This window comes from Balaenoptera borealis (assembly GCF_965194805.1).
Source record: "Balaenoptera borealis genome assembly, chromosome: 1".
In the NCBI taxonomy this organism is placed as follows: Eukaryota; Metazoa; Chordata; class Mammalia; order Artiodactyla; family Balaenopteridae; genus Balaenoptera; species Balaenoptera borealis.
Window position 1 is genome coordinate 165,065,045 of NC_138860.1, and position 21,327 is coordinate 165,086,371.

Here is a 21,327-nt window from a genome sequence, read left to right on the forward strand (position 1 = left end):
CTGTGGTACCCAGACAGGTAACTATTCAGATCCTCTGGCCCCACACTGCTTACTCCCCATCCTTTCCACCTCTCTTTGTCTGTGCAGGGCTAATTTCTCAGCTTCCACTGAGACTTGGGGTTGTAAAAAAAAAAGTTACAACAGGTCTAAACCAAAGAATACTTAAATAGGGACTTAGAGAACTCATCTGTTCAAAGCTTAAAAGAATTTTAACTGAAATCAGATCAGCAAAGCATATAAATATTGTTGTTTTTTTTTAAACTGGGAATCTGGAAATGGTCTCATTATCTAGAAGGTCAAGTTTCTGTGGCTGAACTACAAGGTCTTACCCAGGTGCCACAAGAGGGCACCATCTGACCATAAGACACCGAAACACACAAGAGGGTAGCAAAGAGGAACTACAAAAACAGCCCCACACTTGCACATCTTTAAGGTCAACCTAAAGCCTAGTGTTGTGTTCTTCTTAACAATACAGAACTCTAATTTAGCAAAGGTACATTTCCAGACCCGTGGGGATTCAACAGTAACCTAACTCTGTAAAAATTACATGTTCACAAATGCCAGGTTTGTCAATGACAGGGAGCTTTGTTTCCATCAAAAAGCCAAAAACTGTATTTGTTGGTGTAGAAAATCCAGTGGGGTTCTTTGATACCACTTGTCGTGTCAACTATGATACAGAGCATTAATTAGTCACTACTCCTAAGTAGTTAACTAGAAATACGTAAAATTACTAGAAAACTCCAAAAATATTTTCTTTACATATAGAATAAAAACCCTTCAGTTCATAAGCAGGGTTTCTCATATCAGACCTAACTGGAAACAGATGCAAATGTGACAGGTTTTAACAACTAAACAGAATGTTATTTTTAGAAAGAAACTTACACTTAGAAGATAAAGTGGGATTGGTTTCCCACTACTTACTACCCACCATGCTCAGGTTCTTTATCTACCCCAAGAACAACAGGAACTAGTGAAGATGCAGCATACTGATGGCTGTTAATGGTTGCTATTTAAGTACAATTTTAAAAAACAAACTTACCTTTCACACTTTTCATTCAAAAATAGTAACAATATAAGAAAGAAGGGAGAGGCAGATGCAGCTATGAAACTGAATATGACCCAATTTAATGGCTGTACTTGAGGGAGGTGATGCACCACCAGCACTAAGGAGGGTTTAATTCATGTTCCCATCCTCAGAGGCTACTGCTGCTTCTGTCACCAATTACTAGTGAGGGCCCTGCGGCATACTGCATCCAAAACCCGCAGTCACTGCACAGATGCAGGAATATGAGTCTCTGCAGATTGCAAATTTATTTATGAGAAGTCACTTAAAAGGATACAACAGTCTGAGAAATACAAGGAAACAACCAATTTTCTCCAATTCTGTAGAACTCAGCAGTTAAGTTAATTTAAAGGCATGGTTTCTCAAACTCTCTGGACAGTATACTTTCCTTGTAGGAGAGGGAAAAACAAAAGAAAAAAATCATGAAACCGATAAGCCAGAATTAAAAATTGAACATCCAGTGGCAAATTTATCTGTTTCTAAAAAACAGAGAAGTCAGACTAGAATCAAATATAAAAACATGTTTTCTAGTGGAGATATTCCTCCAAAATAATCTTCCAGGTATTAGGACAGCACATGGAGTGTCTCTAGACCTACCCCAGCACATATTGCCTGCGTAAGATATCTTTCCCTCATTTGCCAAGTTGATGACCATGCCAAACGATCTGTAGAATAAGGAGAAGCAATCTGTCCAGACAGATCCGCCCAGAACTCCAGCTATCACAAATACTTCAGAGCTGGTTAACACTTTTCAATTTGGGTTATGTCAGTTCAATTTTCTCTCTGTTTTGGTTGTACAGCCTCTTCTTTTTGAACCAATTATTTAGTTTCCATTTACTAGATTAAGTTTTAAATAACCAAATTAGCTGAAACTGAGATTTAAGCAAACCAGATCAAAAGACTCTGGGCGCAAGGTAGGAGTTTACTAAGAGTCTCTGCTCGGTCCTATGGCCTTGATAGCAACTTCCTGAGGTAGATGTATTTAAGTGGACTTTCCCTCATTTTTGGGGGGTGGGGGTGGGGTTTGAGAAGATAAAACAGAATTTTACTTACATACAGACTCTGACACAATTGGGCAACAGAGAGACTTTATCTAGCACAGGCCTCAAACAAAGTTTGGTATAAAAATGTGTGCCCAAGAAACATGGGAGAGAAAAATAAAGTTAGGATTGCTTACCCTCAAGGTGTAATGTTATCTTAAAAAAGAAAAAAAAAACATGGAGTGTTTCTTTTGAGTGAGAGACTCAAAGTTTATAACTTCCTGTTCTACACTATATGGAAGTCATTAACATTTATGCACACCTATTTTTTGTTCAATCTCTGCTCTGAAATTAATTTTCAGACAGGCTTCTCACAGATTCCATTTAAGAATTAACTTATTCTTGGGCTTCCCTGGTGGCACAGTGGTTAAGAATCCACCTGCCAATGCAGGGGGCATGGGTTCAAGCCCTGGCCCAGGAAGATCCCACATGCCGTGGAGCAACTAAGCCCGTGCGCCACAACTACTGAGCCTGCGCTCTAGAGGCGGCGAGCCACAACTACCGAGCCCACATGCCACAACTACTGAAGCCCGCACGCCTAGAGCCTGTGCTGCACAACAAGAGAAGCCACCGCAATGAGAAGCCCGTGCACCGCAACGAAGAGTAGCCCCTGCTCGCTGCAACTAGAGAAAGCCCGCACACAGCAATGAAGACCCAACACAGCCAAAAATAATAAATAAATAAAAATAAATAAATGTATTTTAAAAAAAGCATTAACTTATTCTTGTTGGGAGGGTGGGGGTGGGGGGGGGAGCCTACCAACCATTTGTTTATAGACTCTTTTAGAAGTAGGACTATGGAAACCATCAAGAATAAAGATAAATAACAACTATTCCTGAGTTTATTTTAAACTGCATAATTCATTTAAGAGAAGGGCTCTAGATACTCATCTAAAATAATCAGCAGGGGCGCCAAGTGGTAAAACTGAGAAATTGTCTCCTTGCCTACTGCAGCTCTGACAAAAAGAATGAAATTGTACAAAGATCCCCTTTTGGTATTTAAACATTTAGATACATCAATATTTCTCTAATACACATACAGAAACTTATATTTACTAACAGGTTCTTATCTACTCACAAAAGAAAGTTTTAAAGAATGAAAAACCGAACTCATAACACAACAAAAGAGGAAAGATGCCGGAAGTTTGGCATTATATTCCAAGACATAGCTGAAACAGGAAATAATCCAACTAAAGGTGTAGAAACTGACTAAATTAAAGAATACTGGCAATAAATTCAAAAGAATTATTTGCACATTTACTAAGGCAAAGTGATGTCTACAATAGTGATTTTTAGGCAGTTGCAAGATGTGTTTTACTAAATAGATGGAGCTTGTTAGTAGTTGGCATATCAGGTATATATATACAAAGGACTCCTGATTAAGTTTTCTAAGGTTTAATTATTTTAGTGAGTTAAGGTTTCTTTTCCTTGCAATGTTGATCATACTATTAATCCTCTTAGCTATCCTTTCTTTGCTGATGATGCAAATAAACCTTGGTCCAAGCCTCCAAAAATACTTCAGTGAAAAATAATCAGGTGTAGAGATTTGAAGCAAGTAGCTTAAATAAAAATAAAATGCTCTTTCTTCCACAGTGGATGAAAAACAGTATGTGCTGGCGGGAAAGAAAAGGAATTAGGCCAACAGCATGGCAATCAAAGTTGATTTGGATTTGTAACATTTGAAGAGACCTGGAATATCTTACAGCCCAACACGCCACCTCAAGCCAACCCCGCACCTCCATTTGACACTCACAGAAAGGGTCTAACAAAAGATCTTCAGAGACCTATACTGACCGATCAATGATTACCTCATTATACAATCACACCCCCTTACCTCAGCCTGCGTTTCCTTGAACGAGAGACAGAGCGACTTCTGGACCGAGACTTCGAAAACGAACGAGAACGAGATCTTGATGCAGATCTTGATCGAGAAGAGCGAGATCCAGATTTAGATTTGTTTGTTTTTGACATCTCTAAAGAGAGGGTCGCTTTTCAATTACACCTAATGTAAGAAAATAGAATCAAACAGATGAGTGAGCCCCTTTGCAAATGAGTGAGTCCCTTGAACTTCTATGGACACTTAGAAACAACCAAAAAAGATGAAATGACTGTTAAAACCAAACAAAACAAAACACTCTTTGCCCTTTTACCAAGGGGCATTTCTAAGCAGTACAATTCCGAACATACCAACCCACAGCAGCAAATGGAAAACCTGACCTGTAACTCTAACTGGGGGACACCATGAAACACAGACAAAAATGAGGAGAGCTAACGATAACCTGGGGCACACAGTCTTTTCTCAATAAGCAGACAAGTTTTGCAAACTAAGTTAACTGTTAATAAAAGTACTGAGATGACCTGAGACAGGCTTCCCAGTCCTCACAGAAGAAACCCTATGCAATGACATCTTGGTTATAGAGTATGTGGCACATCTTACCATTTCCCTACTTCCTGGACCCTGAATCCATGAGGCATATCCTTAATATTTACTTCAAAGGAAAAGGTTTAAAGTGTGAGAGATTCTGTAATCTCCTTTACACTTACAATTATGTATTATACCTATAATTATAATCATACATCTGCTCATTACATCTATAGTTATATCTTTCCATTTTGTATTTTTCTAACTTTTATCTTTTTTATCAGTATTACCAAGTACCTATGTATATTATTTATCTTATCAAAGAATTAAAATCTGTTTATTTGTGCTCAAAAAAAAAAGTGTGACAGAATATTCTCAAATATTGTAATACCACAACAGGATGTACTACATCCTGTAAAATACAGGATTTTTTTTTTTTGGCTGCGTTGGGTCTTTGTTGCTGCGCACTGGCTTTCTCTAGTTGTGGCGAGCAGGGGTTACTCTTTGTTGCAGTGCGCGGGCTTCTCATTGCGGTGGCTTCTCTTGTTGTGGAGCACGGGCTCTAGGCGCACGTGCTTCAGTAGTTGTGGCTCGCGGGCTCTAGAGCGCAGGCTCAGAAGTTGTGGCGCACAGGCTTAGCTGCTCTGCGGCATGTGGGATCTTCCTGGACCAGGGCTCGAACCCACGTCCCCTGCATTGGCAGGCAGATTCTTAACCACTGCGCCACCAGAAAAGTCCCAAAATACAGGATATTAATCCATAAACATAGGACTAAAGTAATTTATAAGGAGAAGAACCTCTACTTTCTTCTAGCCCATCACTAGCTTCAAGAGTCAACCTTCTTTCAGAGTCATTTTCCCATGAAAAAAACAAAATTGTTTTTTCCTTTTTTTTCAAAGATCAGAAAGCTAGTTAATACCCAAACCAGACCAGAACTCCAGGACTTATCCTATCACACCTCACTGCCTCACTGCTTAACAAAAGATTCTTTTATGTAATGTTGCGCCTGGCTTGTGAAGGGAAAACAATAATCAATGAACATTTCACCCTCCCCTACCTCTCAGATTTTCTTGTTATTCAGATCCCAACTCGAAAGCTATCTCCCTAGAGGTTTGCCCTGGCCACCCAATCAAAAGCAGCCACCCATTCTCTAAGGTCTAGTCCAGTACCTTGTTTTCTTCTTAGGAGCACTCAATCCAGTACTTGAAACTTGTTTACTTTGTACTTGTTTGTTTTTCCTCCTCTACCCAAGTAGGATGTAAGCTCCCACCAGCAGAAATCTCATTTTTCTTATTTACTGCTGTATCCTCAATGCCCAGAACAGCAAACACTTAAACAGTATTTTGATTAACTTATCCTCAAGGAGGATATTATTACATCCCTTTTTACAGATGTGGATACTGAGACATAAAGAAGGTAACTAACTTGCCGAAGGGCACTCAGCTTTAAGTGGCAGGGCTAGGATTTGAACCAGGTGACCTGGCTCTAAACCAGTGCTCTTAACTACCATTATACAGCCTCGCCAGAGCAGTGTCTGGCACACAGAAGGCATGCTGAGACTTGTGGGATGAATAAATGAATGCAAGTCTCCACTCCTACTGAGTTTAGGATCTGGTAAAAAGGGCAAGACAGAGACAAACTGAAAGGTGGTATCTGTTTATAATTACTATATTCAAGTTTTAGATTTGAATTTTAAGAACTTTTGGAAAGGCAAAGAAGTCCAAGAAGCTGCTTTGGCTCCAGCTCATAAGGGAAATAACCATAATCTCAGAGACATAAATTTAGAAGAAGAATGAGAAATTGCTAGGAAGCCAGAGACAAACAGTGATGAGTAAGAGATTGCTAAATGAGGATACCAAAGACCTACAGTCTAGATCTTGCCAAAAGGATCAAATTGTTACATGCTTTAGCAAGGTCAAAGATGTTTCAGTTTGGAACCAATTTTTGGAAGTAGTGTCATTATACAAAGCCAGGGTAGAGGAATAAGTTATTTGGAGATATGAGGTGGAGGTGTAAATAAGCAATTTACAGAAACTGAATATTGAAAATACATTGTTTTTCTGGTTGGCCTTCAGCATATTTGGGGATTCTCTAGGTTCATTCTTGCTAAATGGCTTTTTTCTGTTACAAGTCTAGGGGTATCTTTGCCTAGCAACTTCTCTGTCCAGTCTTCAATTTAGTTTAGGCTAGAAATAAATACCCTTTTAGATCAGTTACACAATGGGTGGACAATATCAGACTTTAAAAGAAAAGGGGAGGGAATTCCCTGGTGGTCCAGTGGTTCGGAGTCCTCACTTTCACTCCGGGGGGCACAAGTTCAATCTCTGGTCGGGAAACTAAGATCCTGAAAGCCTGTGCTGCCCAGCGGGAAAAAGGGAAAAAAGAAAAAGAAAAAGAAAAAAGGAGAAGGGAGAACAAGTCAGTAGAAAAGGAAATACTCATTTCAACTTCAAGTCACTGGAAAATTAAGAACCTAATTTTCATGAAGAGGAAGAAAAAGTTGTCATCTAAATACAGAGAGACTTCCCTGGTGGTCCAGTGGCTAAGACTCTGCGCTCCCAATGCAGGAAGCCTGGGTTCAATCCCTGGTCAGGGAACTAGATCCCACATGCATGCCGCAACTAAAGGAGTCTGCAAACCACAACTAAGGAGCACATGTGCCACAACTAAGGAGCACACGTGCCACAACCAAGGAGCCCACTGGTAGCAACTAAGACCCGACACAACCAAATGAACAAATAGAAAGAAGGCAAAGTATTTTTTAAAAATACAGATAGAGCCAAATTTAACACTTCTACCTATATTAAATTTACTAGAATTGACAAATGTACTCAAGAGTCACAATACTGTGACACCACCCTCACTCCCAGAACTTCTTTAATGTGAACTGAAACTAATTTTAAAACATCACTATTCCCTGAGAGTTAAGAGGAATAACTTTGGATGATACAAAACCAGAGCTGGAAATAAATCAATGAATATCTTAACTCATTCAAGAGAACTCTAGAGAGTGGACAAACAATGGTAAATTAAAGTAGACTTGGTCTTTGCCTCCATGGAGCTTATAATCTAGAGTTACAGATAGATAATAACCAAGTGAGCAAGCAAAAATGTAATTTCAAATTCTGGTAAGTACTAGGAAGAAGGCAAAGAGCGCATAATGTTGGCAAATTTATGAAGTGTGGTAGTGAGTTATTTAGATAGGATGGTCCAGAGGTGGCATTTAAGCTGTCACCTGAAGACTATGAAAGAGCAAGTCACACAAAAAAGGAAAAGGTCCAAAAAACCGAGAAGTCTCTTCTCCTGATATACATAAATAGATTTCATGTATATAAGCATTTTATACAAACATTTTAGTGTAAGGTAGGGACAACCATAACTAAAGCTATCTGATTAAATTACCAAAATTCATTCAAAACAACTCTCAGTTCTACTTTGAAGACCTTTAAAACTTCATTGTGTTTACACATAGCTTTTCCCATTTCTAACATTTCTTCCATGTCCATGCTCTAAAAATAGTATGGAAAGTACGACAGACAAATATCACCTTGAAAATCAACTTAGCATGTTTTACATGTTACAAGTATTGGGTTGGCCAAAGAGTTCGTTTCGGTTTTTCTTTCAGAAGTTTGGTTTCTGTTCAAATTAAAATTTCCCCCAAAGGAAGTTTTGTTTCTTCAGCAATGACTACTCTTCCTGGACATGCTGTTTCATTCAGAATAAAATAGCCATGTTCCTACACCAGCAATATAAAAGAATCCACCTATTGAACAAGTAGTACTCAGCATGTTAGCAGGCAGAAATATAGGATCCAGTTCCTAAACTCCTAGTTAAGGGCTGGTAAGATCCAAATACCCTCAACTTTCCAACATCCTTCAGATGGCATGGTTTCATATCCACATTATCACCCTGTTTGCCACTGAATCAATTCCAGTTTGTCCTCCTTCACTGGGATACTCAGAACTAAATGTAATTCTCCAAACTTGGCCTATTATAAAACTATTTAGATACTACTAATGCATCCTAAGATTTCTCTTTCTGGCAGCCACACCACATGTTGATTCAGAGTGAGATGAGTCACTAGGCCCTCAAATCCTTTCTCATAAACCCTTCTTCAGCTGCAAGATATCCTCCTCCTCCATCTTGTATTTATACCACTGTTGTTCTACCCTCCCCCCTTTCTATTTAAAACCCAAGTGTAGAATTTCAAACAGCCTTCTGAAATGGTTTCAGGTATAATTCTGTCACTTGGAGGAAGGGTTCACCTTTAAACTGTTCTGCAGAGCCAAGTGAGAGGGTAATTTCCAGACCCACCACCCTTTTTAAAGCCCAGGCCTTCTCCACCAAGCCACTCGTCCTTGGAAGAGCAGATACATTTTAACTTAAAAGAAAACAAAGGCCTTAAGGTATATAATTACATGGCTTTTATGTCATTAAAAATCCAGATCTTATTTTTCAACTCCAAGCAACAAGAATAATATTGGCAGCAAGGGCCAAAGCAAGCTTCTCTAAATCAAAGACTCTCAAAGGTAAGAAAGAATTCGATTACTCCTCTCCCCTTCTCACTCCAGATTAAGTTTCTTCTTAGTGTCCCTAGTGACTACGCCAGCATTGCGCTTGGCACATGGTAGGTGTCTTGCTGAATTCACCAGAAGGAACACTTCGGTAGTTAAATTTAATACTGTTTGCCCCATGTTTGGAACGCTGTGGATAGGTTACATTTGGCAGGAGACTGAGTTCCTAAAACTAAGTAGTGCCAAATACAGCTTCTCAATGGGCTGCCCTGGGGCTCCAACCTTGGCAGCCCTAAATGGTCAAGCTACTGGGTTGGCCAAAAAGTTCGTTTGGATCTTCCGTAAGATGTTACTGTTTCTTTCATAGAAAGAGGATTTACTACTAATCAAGCAAATAAAACTTTAAGGAAAACATATTACAACCTGAAAACAAAACAACAACATAAAACACACCCACAGCCTTCCTAATATGTAAAACCAATTCAAAACTAAGTCCTTTAAAGCTCTCTGAACCCATGAAAGGACACAGGAATTGAGTTGGGCCAGGGAACTATTGCGTATGGTGAACAGTCTGATCTCTGGATAGCTACACCTAACTGTTTTGAATGACTCCACTGCTGTAACTTAATATCTGTGAGCAAACCATTTGTTTTTCCTTTTCTCATTTCCATTAATATCAAACTTACTATCTCACAGGATATTCAATTTCCTCAAGAATCTTATGCACCTTAAAGAGCATAATCACAGCATTTCTCATGGTTTTAACTCTCACTTCAATATCCACATTACAACCAATTTAAAAAGCAAACAAAGTACTAGGTTTAGTACTAGTACTAGGTTTTAAGCACCAACCTCTTTCTCTAGCACCACCTGCTTCCCTGCAGCAATGAAGCATACAGAGTTGTCTCTCTCTTTTTTTTAAATAGATCTTTATTGGAGTATAATTGCTTCACGATACTGTGTTAGTTTCTGTTTCTGTACACCAAAGTGAATCAGCCACATGCATACATATATCCCCATATCCCCTCCCCCCTGAGCCTCCCTCCCCCCCTCCCTATCCCACCCCACTAGGTCATCGAAAAGCACTGAGCTGATCTCCCTGTGCTATGCTGCTGCTTCCCACTAGCTAACTATTTTACATTCGGTAGTGTATATAAGAGTTGCCTCTATCTTATTTTCTTACGTTATTAGAATATATTAGAATATATTAACATCATGAAACTTTCATCACTAATTCTTACTCAAAGGACTCATGACTAATTCAAGGAAGAAGGAGTGTTACAAAGGAACAACAGTTATTTTAATCTGTTTAATTTGGGTTACAGGACCCAAATAAGATCTAAGCCTAGAGAATTTCAGGACAGGATCACTAAACACCACCCTCTAAAAGTTAACTAAATGGTGACCTAAATGGGAAGGAAATCTAAAAAAGAGTGGATATATGTATACGTATAACTGATTCAGTTTGCTGCACAGCAGAAACTAACACAACAGTGTAAAGCAACTATACTCCAATAAAAATTAATTTAAAAAAAATGAAAAATAAAAAAAAGTAAACTAATAGTCAAAACAATGGATAAGAACAATCAACTATGGAAATCTTCCCAAGAAATAGCCTTCCAAAAAGAAATGCAAAAATCTCACCATAAGACTTAGAATCCTTTTAGGCAAGTCCCTAATTTAAGACGTAAAATTCCATAAGATACACTGACATACTGAAATGTATAACATCTATGACATGATTTTATAAACACACAAATTTTAGTAATGAATGAATACTGACGGGGAAAATGAAGCATGGGAATTTGCATCTTCTTGTAGTTCAGAGGAAAAAAAGGCTATGATTTAATGACTAAAACATACATTCATACATATATTTATTTATTTAGGCCACACCTCGCAGCTCGTGGGATCTTAGTTCCCTGACCAGGGATTGAATCCGGGCCCTCGACAGTGAAAGCATGGAGTCCTAACCACTGGACCGCCAGAGAATTCCCTGTAACAATTATTCAAAGAAAAAATATCCACCTACAAGTAGGGGGACCAGAGAGTTCAAACCTAAAAGTTAACATACAGTATGTAGTCCAATAAAAGATTATTGCCCTGCTCTGGCTGAGACAGGCTAGGGGTGGGGGTGTGACATTTGTATCTAGCAATTTAGGGTTTCCAGGATATTTGGGTTGGCATGGGGAAAAGGACTTTATCAATAAATTGGGACTATCCTGAAAAACCAGGACTCATCATTTCTTCAAGGAGGACAACTCAGCTACCCTGATTTGATGGACTTACTATTTAAGAATGTCTAGCTTCTCTTGCTCTGTATTTAGAATACATTCATCAAAGATCCTTCTATTGGGTTAGCCAAAAAGTTTGTTCGGTTTTTTTCCGTAAGATGGCTCTAGTAGCACGTAGTTCTCTTTAACTTCATTCAAGACAATTCTGTTAGACTGCATGTGACAGCTGTCATATCAGCGTGCATTAAAAAAAAAAAAATTATCAAAATTGGTGAACTTTTGTGTAGCCATTTTAATATTGAACATGGAAGAAAAAAAGCAATATTTTCGGCATCTTATGCTTTATTATTTCAAGAAAGGTAAAAACGTAACTGAAACGCAAAAAAGATTTGCACAGTGTATGGAAAGGGTGCTGTGACTAATCGAACATGTCAAAAGTGGTTTGCGAAGTTTTGTGCTGGAGATTTCCTCCTGGATGATGCTCCACAGTGGGGTAAGACCAGTTGAAGTTGATAGCAATCAAATCGAGGCAATCAAATCGAGACTTTAACTGAGAACAATCAACACTATACCACGAGGGAGACAGGTGACATACTCAAAATATCCAAATCAAGTGCTGAAAATCATCTGCACCAGCTTGCTTATGTTAATCGCTTTGATGTTTGGGTTCCACGTAAGTTAAGCGAAAAAAACCTTCTTAACAGTATTTCCTCATGCAACTCGCTACTTAAACATAACGAAAACAGTCCATTTTTAAAACAAATTGTGACGGGTGATGAAAAGTGGATACTGTACAATAATGTGGAATGGAAGAGATTGTGGGGCAAGTGAAATGAACCACCACCAACCACACCAAAGGCCAGTCTTCATCCAAAGAAGGTGATGTTGTGTATATGGTGGGATTGGAAGGGAATCCTCTATTATGAGCTCCTTCCGGAACACCAAACGATTTTTTTTAAACACTTTTTTGAGGACTTCCCTGGTGGTCCAGTGGTAAAGAATCTGCCTTCCAATGCAGGGTACATGGGTTCGATCCCTGGTCAGGGATCTAAGATCCCACATGCCGCGGGGCAACTGAGCCCACGTGCCACAACTACCTGAGCCCGCACCAGAACTAGAGAGAAGCCCGCGCACCGCAACAAGAGACCCGATGCAGCCAAAAATTTAAAAATAAAGTAAATAAATAAATACTTTTTTTGGATGCACCTCACGGCATGTGGGATCTTAGTTCCCCAACCAGGAACTGAACCCGTGCCCCTTGCATTCTTAACCACTGGACCGCCAGGGAAGTCCCAGAAAACTAAATGATTAATTCCAACAAGTACTGCTCCCAATTAGACCGACTGAAAGTAGCACTCAACAAAAAGCATCCAGAATTAGTCAACAGAAAACGCATAATCTTCCATCAGGACAACGCAAGGCTGAATGTTTCTTTGAAAACTGTTACAGCTTGGCTGGGAAGTTCTTTTGTTTTCTTTTAAATAATAACAGTAGATCCAACCACCTTCTTCTTCTTTTTTTAAAAAATATTTATTCACTTTACTTATTCTTATTTCTCTTGGGTACATACCTAGGAGTGGTATTGCTCAGTCACATGGTAACTCTATGCTTAACTTTGTGGGGTACTGCCAGACTATATTCCAAAGCAGCTACACCATTTTACTTTCCCACCAGCAGTGTATGAGGGTTCCAATTTCTCTCCATCTCTAACACTTTATTATTGTCTTTTTTATTATAGCCATCCTAGTGGGTGTGAAGTGGTATCTCATTATGGTTTCTTTGTTTAGTATTTATTTGGCTGCACCGGGTCTTAGTTGCAGCATGAGGGCTGTTAGTTGCGGCATGCGGGATGGATCTAGCTCCCCGACCAGGGATGGAACCTGGGCCCCCTGCACTGGGAGCGCAGGGTCTTAACCACTGGACCACCAGGGAAGTCCCTCATGGTTTTGATTTGTAATTCCCTAATGACTAACCGTGTTGACAATCTTTTCATATGTTTATTGGCTATTTGTGTATCTTAGAGAAATATCAATTCAGATCCTTTGTCCATTTTTAAGTTGAATTATTTGTCTTTTTATTATTGAGTCGTAAGGCTTTCTAAATTATGGATATAGATCCCTTATTAGACATATACTTTGCAAAAAGTTTCTCCCAATTTGTAGATTGTTCTTCCATTTTCTTGATTCTGATCTTTAAAGAAAAAGGGATTTTGTTAGTTTTTTTTTATAAAGTCTGATTTATCTTATTCTTTTGTTCCTTGTGCTTTTGGTGTCATATCTAACTAAGGGTTTGCCCAAGGTCACAAAGATTTATTCCTAGGTTTTCTTCTAAGAATTTTATAGCTTTAGCTCTTGCATTTAGGTCCATGATCCGTTTTGATTTAAATTTTATGTTATAGTGTGAGGTAAGGGTCCAACTCCATTCTTTTGCATGTGGCTATCCAGATGTCCTAGTACCATTTGTTGAGAAGACCAGTCTTATCCTACTGAAATGTCTTGGCATCTTGGTCAAAAAAAAAAAAAAAAAAAATCAACTGATCATAAATGTGAGGGTTTATTTCTGTATTCTCAATTTTATTCCATTGATCTGTATGTCTATGCTTATGCCAAAACCAATTTGATTACTGTAGCCTTGTAGTACATTCTGAAATCAGAAAGCGTAGGTTTTTCAACTTCCTCCTGCTCAAAGACAATTTTGGCTATTCTGAGTCCCCGACATTTTCATATGAATTTTATTTTATTTTTTTAATTTATTTATTTATGGTTGCATTGAGTCTTTGTTGCTGCACGCAGGCTTTCTCTAGTTGCGGCAAGCAGGGGCTACTCTTCCTTGCGGTGCGCGGGCTTCTCATTGTGGTGGCTTCTCTTGTTGCACAGCACGGGCTCTAGGCGCGCGGGCTTCAGTAGTTGTGGCACAAGGGCTCAGTAGTTGTGGCTTGCGGGCTCTAGAGCGCAGGCTCAGTAGTTGTGGCACACAGGCTTAGTTGCTCCGCGGCATGTGAGATCTTCCTGGACCAGGGCTCGAACCCATGTCCCCTGCATTGGCAGGAGGACTCTTATTAACCACTGCGCCACCAGGGAAGTCCCTCATATGAATTTTAGATTCAGTACATCAATTTCTGCAAAAAAGCCAGCTGGGATTTTGACAAAAATTGTTTTGAATCTGTAGATCAATTTGGAGAGAACTGCCATCTTAACAACATGAAGTCTTCCAAACCATGAACATGTGACGTCTTTCCACAGTTTTGTAGTTTTCAGAGTACAAATTTTGTGCTCATTTTGTTAAATCTATTCCTAAGTATTTTGCTCTTTTTGATGCTACTGGAAATGAACTGTTTTTCTATGTCATTTTGATTGCTCACTGCTAGTGTACAGAAATACAATTCATTCTTTTTTTAAAATAATTTTATTTATTTTTGGCTGCGTCGGGTCTCTTGCTGCACGCAGGCTTTCTCTAGTTGCGGCAAGCAGGAGCTTCTCTTGTTGCGGAGCATGGGCCCTAGGCACGCAGGTTTCAGTAGGTGTGGCACGCGGGTTCAGTAGTTGTAGCACGCAGGCTCCAGGGCACGCAAGCTTCAGTAGTTGTGGTACATGGGCTCAGTAGTTGTGGCGCACAGGCTCAGTTGCTCCGCAGCATGTGGGATCTTCCCGGACCAGGGATCGAGCCCATGTCCCCTGCATTGGCAGGCAGATTCTTAACCACTGCACCACAAGGAAGGCCCAGAGAAATACAATTCATTCTTGTATACTCATCCTGTATCCTGTAACATTACTGAATTCATTTAATAGTTCTAATAGTTTTCAGTGGATTCCTTAAGATTTTCTACATAAGATCATATCACCTGCAAAAGAGATAGTTTTACTTCTTCCTTGCCAAGTTAGATGGCTTTTATTTCATTTTCTTGCCTAACTGCCCTGGTTAGAACATCTGGTACAATGTTGAACAGAAATGACAAAAGTGAACATTCTTCTCTTGTCCCTGAACTTAGGGTGAAAACATTCAGTCTTCCGTCCACCTTTAAGTACAATGATACCTGTAGGTTTTTCACAGATGTCTAATGTCAGATTGAGGAAGTTCCCTTCTATTCCTAGTTGGTTTAATATTTTTATTATGAAAATATGTTGGATTTTTTTTTTTACTGTATTTATTGAGATGATCAAGTAGTTTTGGTCCTTTATTCTACTGTATTACATTATTTGATTTTCAACAGTTACCATTTAACACCTGTTTTTAAAATAGGTCTTAAAATTAGTCTTTTCCCTGTTTATGGATCTCTAACATAACCTTAATAGAAGAGGAAGAGTCTCTGAGGACTGACCCCATGTAGGCCTGCACTCCCTATCCCTTGCCCAGGCCCCAGGACTGTTGTCTCTGCTCTGCCAAGAGGACAGCATACTTTTCCAGATCAGATGGCACTATATTTGGTAACTGTTACGTAACACAAGAGTGCTAACCAAATAAATTTAACAATTCAGGATACCAAACCCAGGAAGCCACAAAATTACCTGGTAAGAGATCACGTCTGATTTGTTCTCCATTTTATGCACAGTGCTTAGCCACAGAGTGGACACTTGGTATGTGCTAATGAACAGGCTCTTTCACACTTCCTCTTCATCACACAAGCAGGAATAATAAAAGATTGGTTCACCAAATATTAACAATACAATCCAAGAATAAAATTAAATATGTATCACAGTCCTAATCACTACAGCTAAACTAAAAGTTGAGCTCATTTGTATGCCTTGTGCATTTTCCTCAAAGGCAGAGAAGGCCAAACTGATCTCAATGTTAGGGAGACACACTTCATTTAGTAGTGCCAGGTTAGAGTGAAACTCCACCGCCAACAAGTCCAGTCAAGACAGCCCTGCTCTCAACAGTCACTAAAGGCAAGAAGCAGAAAATTCTTGGTGAACAAAATGACTGAAATAAAGAAGAGACAGATCCAAAAATCAGCCAAGAAAGAAATTCACCATTCATAAAGGGTTGTAGGCAAAGGAGGGGGCCTGATTGTGTGCTCTGTGTGCCTCTGGATAGTTAGGGGCAGGAAAGCAGAACTCAGGTGAAATATTAAACATGTTTACTATTTTATGCTTTCCTCTGGAGATTATCCTCTCCTGAGCAAAAGAGGGAGGGAAAGGGAAACAGAATCAAGAGCAGCTGTAGGTATCTCCAGGGAAACACTTTTCCAAGACTTCACACCACCCCCCCAACATCCCCGAAGAAATCAAATCAGAGACCCCTTCCTGACAGTTACTCTATTAAGCAGCTCTCTTAAACTGTTAAATAAATCCATAAATATAACACTAATTTCTGAGGTCTTAAAATTCACAGAGGCAAATACCTACATGTGCGCTGAGCACCCTCCTAAAAGGAGAGGAAGGTCCTTTGGGGAGAATGGCAATTTTATTGCTTAAACAACTTAAGGATATAATAAAAGTTTGCCCTTGCCTATGTTACAAAATCATAGCTATTCTGGAGTTTAGTACTAAAATTCTTAAACTTTAAACATTGTATTCTATGTAATTTGGTAGAACTTGTTTTTAAAATGAGTAATATGTAGGTACAGATGTACATATAAGACATATCTACATAAGCACATGCAGCAAACTATTAATAGTGGTTACCTCTGTGGAGCAGAAAGGAAGACATGAAGAGGAAGGGGGCAGGAGAAGGGAAAGACACGAAATGGGGCAGACAGGATAAGAGCATGTGCTTCTTACTTTACATATAAATTTTTTTAGCTAGTGAGTTTACAGGTAACTTCCCCCTAACAGTCTTTTACAAAGTTGTTGACATTCATAGCGTTAATGGTGTTAATTCTCTTAATGTGGAATCAAACATCTACCTACTTTCTTCTGAGATATTTTAAAAATCTAGACTAGTAATTTCCACAAGACCCTAAATAAATAAAACTGTACTTTATTCAAAGTCCATTTCAGGAAAACTTTATTACAATGGAATTTTTTCCCTCTTTTATGACTTTAAAGAAGGTTAAGAAAGGCCAGGCCAGCCTTATAGCCAGCTGGGCTCTTTTTTTTTTTTTTTTTTTTTTAGTGTTTTTATTATGGAGGCATTGATTCAAACATACACAAAAGTAGAAAAGAACAGTGTAAGGAACCCAAGTACATCCGTCATCCAGCTTAAAAAATTATCAACTCTTTGCAGGTGGGCTCAATTCATGGTCAAAATCCTAATAAGTCTGGGTGGATAGAGCCAGTCTCTGCAGCTATTTCCCCATACCTTTTCCATAAAAAAAGATTAGAGAATCCTTCCATTAAAAAATCCAGACGTGCGAGAGTTCCCTGGTGGTCTAGCAGTGAGGATTTGGCGCTTTCACTGCGGAGGACTGGGTTCAATCCCTGGTCGGGGAACTGAGATCCCGCAAGCCGAGCAGTGAAAAAAACAAAAAACAAAAAAAAAAACCAGACATGAAATGAGGGGACCCAAAAGGCTCACCTCTACATGCTTCTCCATGTGTGCTCTGCAAATAAGTCTAAAAGGAGAATCAATTATCAGCAAATAACAATGACTCTGATTTCAGTTCAAACACATTTAAAGTAAATTCCAAAGCGCAACCTTAAACTACCTCCTAATTACAGGACATGAGTAGTCCAAAATACCATTCCCATTGTGGGTTGTTTCAGCAACTTGTTTTTAGAAGTGTGACTACTTCATAACAACTGAGAAATTATTATGAGAGGGGAGAAAATACACATTAATAAACTACATTTTGGGGTTAGCAAGCTAAAAACAGCTAAAGCTTCTAATTCTGTGGAGTCCAAAAGCCACTGTAAAAATTGTGAGCTCAGTTCAACTGTTTATTTGGCATTTGGGGGATTATCTGACATTGTAATTTTTTTACCAGTGTGCTTTTATCCTAGCCTTACTATCAACTTCCCTGAAAATAACATTTTTATTAATGACAGCGTATATTTTAGTTAACTTATGCTAATAATGGACATGTTTACAAAACAAATTCTCAATTGTTCTTCCTATTGGTTATTGTCAGGCTGGAAAGAATTCAGAGCAACCAGCTCCGAAAACTTCACAGAAACAATTCAGCACAGGGACCCCTGTGTTCAGAAACTGGAGAGTGAAGGGAAGCAAATAAAGCCCACACCCTCAGGGAAACAGTACCTGGCCTTCGGTTCTTGAGTCAAGTAACTACAGCAACAAAAGGCCCAACTCTGTATACTGTTTTCACTACGTAAAAAAAACTAACTCATGTTAGTTATCCATTGACACACAGATAATTTTTCTAAGTGAGTATTAAGAAGCTTCCCTGAGGGTAAGCTCTGAAGCATTTATTGGGCTGGCCAAAAAATTCGTTCAGTTAATGAATAAACTGTTCGATAAAGTTGGTGGTGAAAATGAAAAATGTACTTAAAACCGAATGAAATTTTTGGCCAACCCAATAGATTAAAAGTACATCAATTAAGGAATGGCAAGCCTCACATAAAAATATACATGGATAATTTATAATAATAAAAGAGCTTTTTTCCCCTAGGTCAAGAACACTGCCAGTGTGGGAAGTACTGGCCAGCTGGATAAGCCAGCTCTTATCCACAAAGGTTCAATTCCAAGTCCTCCAAAAGTCAATCTCTGTCCTTCCTTTGCCAGCCCTGATTTCTTTGGACAGCAAACAGGAGCACTGTGTTATTTGTCTCTTAGAAAATTCATAATAAACTGCACAGCAAAAACAGGAAAAAAAATGAGGACTCTTTGCCATCACTTCAAACTTGAGGAAAATAAGTAATTCCTTTCTAACAGTATTGCTACTTATGTTGGATGCTTTGGGCTCCCAAATGCAAAACAGACCTGTTCTGACAGAGTTCTTTTCCAAAAGCCACCAGATACCTGTATTCTGTGGGTGGGCGTGGGGACTGTGGGCTCCTGTCTAACCAGCAGGGTGCCCATCCTACCTCAGAGTCTTCTTGACTTCCCTCCTTTCCAGCCCAAGCACCAGTCATCAACTAATAAATAACAGATGTTATTCTAGCCTCCTGTTTGGCTGATGCAAACTGCTTTCTTCCCTCTCTTATCAGGACCTCTGATCAGGGCAGAACTGATCTTCTTCATTGCCACTGGTGGGCAATGAAACGCTAAAAATAAGTAAATAAATAACGGGCACCTTAAATGAGAGAAATTTACCAAAACTAAACTCATGCTCCTAATAAACGCAAAACCCCTTATTTGAAGGAGGTGTTTTTAACCTCTCTGTGCCTATTTTTCGTCAATAAAATGAGGATTTGGAACAGCTCTACCAATGGCAAAAAGAACTTAGAACGTTTACACAAACTGAGAAGGACATTCTTCATCGTTACTTCAGCCATATCCTAAAAATGGAATTAAGTGGTGAGGGTTAAACTTTTTGCTTTTAGGGCTTCCCTGGTGGCGCAGTGGTTAAGAATCCGCCTGCCAATGCAGGGGACACGGGTTTGAGCCCTGGTCTGGGGAAAATCCCACATGCCGCGGAGCAACTAAGCCCGTGCACCCAACTACTGAGCCTGCGCTCTAGAGCCCACGAACCACAACTATTGAGCCTGCATGCCACAAATGCTGAAGCCCGCGTGCCTAGAGCCCGTGCTCCACAACACGAGAAGCCACAGCAATGAGAAGCCTGCGCACCACAATGAAGAGTAGCCCCTGCTCGCCACAACTAAAGAAAGCCCGTGCGCAGCAACGAAGACCTGACACAGCCAAAAATAAATTTATTTTAAAAAAATTTTTTTGCTTTTAAAAAAGAATCATCCTCCACTTCCATCCTATCAACTCTGAAATTTACTGTAGAAGAAATCATTTAAGATTCATAACATATTCTACCGCTTTATAAAAACCAGTGCATCTGCCCGAAAATAGCTGACCAGGGACTTGATTACTTACCTTCTGACTATACTTAAACTATCACTTGCATGGGGGCAATTCACCTACACCAAATTCAGGCAGCACCAACCTCACTTGGGAAAGAGGAGTTTCCAGAGCGAGTCAGGGCTCTGCAAGACTCCTGTCAGGCTGAGAGACACTGCCGCTAGCTTCTTTCCATCACACAGCCAGCAAGAGGTCACATTTCCTTCCTGCTCTTCAGAGACTGAATTAGTTTCTCTGTCCCAAAGACATGGCAAACTCCACCGCTTCCATCTTTCATTTTTTAAAGGAACAGGACCACTATTTCTCAGTAACTTGGAAAGGTAGGAAAAATTCAGTGAGATAGCTATTTTCCATATGGCACAGAATACAGCATGCCACTAATTATTTCAGGCCTGATTTCCACAAAGGAATAAGAGTTTCATAAATGTTTCTCTTTCTTTGTGTTTTGTTTTTTTTAAAAAACACCAGAGAAAAGATTGAATAATTTAAGATCAAAATGACAAACCTTTGCTGGGAAACCCCCTTATTCATTCTTTCCATCAAACTGCTGTTTCTCCCCCAATCAGAAATAAAAACATAGGAAAATCTTAAGATAGCTGGGATATTATGTAATAGTCATAGAAAGCAACATAATTTAATCAATCAATGCTGGAAAATTCTGAAAAATACACACAAGTAATAAACTTAGGTCTCAAGCCACCAGTCTGAAAAAAGCTAGTAAAAGAAAATATATGCAAGCAATTTTACACACCAATTTCTTCTATTATAAGTATGCCTCCTACAAGGTGGTAAACTCAACTTCATCTGCCTGCACTGTGTTTTAAATATACGGTTTATCTAATAGCAAAAGGAAGTGACTTGGAATAAGAGAGGCATTCTGGGGGACTTTAAGAATTAACAGTCTTTGTAGATTTCAGTTTATTCATTTGTTAAAAGTGGTTAATACCGAACATACAACTTAACTTCTAAAGTTTCAGGGGACTTCCCTGGTTGTCCAGTGGCTACGACTCCGCACCCCCAATGCAGGGGGCCTGGGTTCAATCCCTAGTCAGGGAACTAGATCCCACATGCCGCAACTAAAAGTTCACAAGCCACAACTAAAAAAAAAAAGATCCTGCATGCCGCAACTAAAAGATCCCGTGTGCCACAACGAAGACCTGGTGCAGCCAAATAAATAAATAAATAAAGTTTCAGCTTAGTAGATTGGGCTTCATAAACATAAATAGGACTTCGCACCAAGTGCTGGT

General features: G+C 39.3%; 1 protein-coding gene across 5 annotated transcripts in view; it reads right to left on the reverse strand.

Moving 5' to 3' along the window:
- The window catches only part of THRAP3 (thyroid hormone receptor associated protein 3), a 71,828-nt gene that overhangs the window by 16,295 nt on the left and 34,206 nt on the right, over window positions 1–21,327 (reverse strand). For all 5 annotated transcript variants that reach the window (XM_082362862.1, XM_082362860.1, XM_082362863.1 and 2 more), the window contains one exon: window positions 3,937–4,104. In XM_082362862.1, the coding sequence (XP_082218988.1) occupies window positions 3,937–4,073 (137 nt within the window). In that variant the 5' untranslated portion in view covers window positions 4,074–4,104. The remainder of the gene's footprint in view (window positions 1–3,936; window positions 4,105–21,327) is intronic.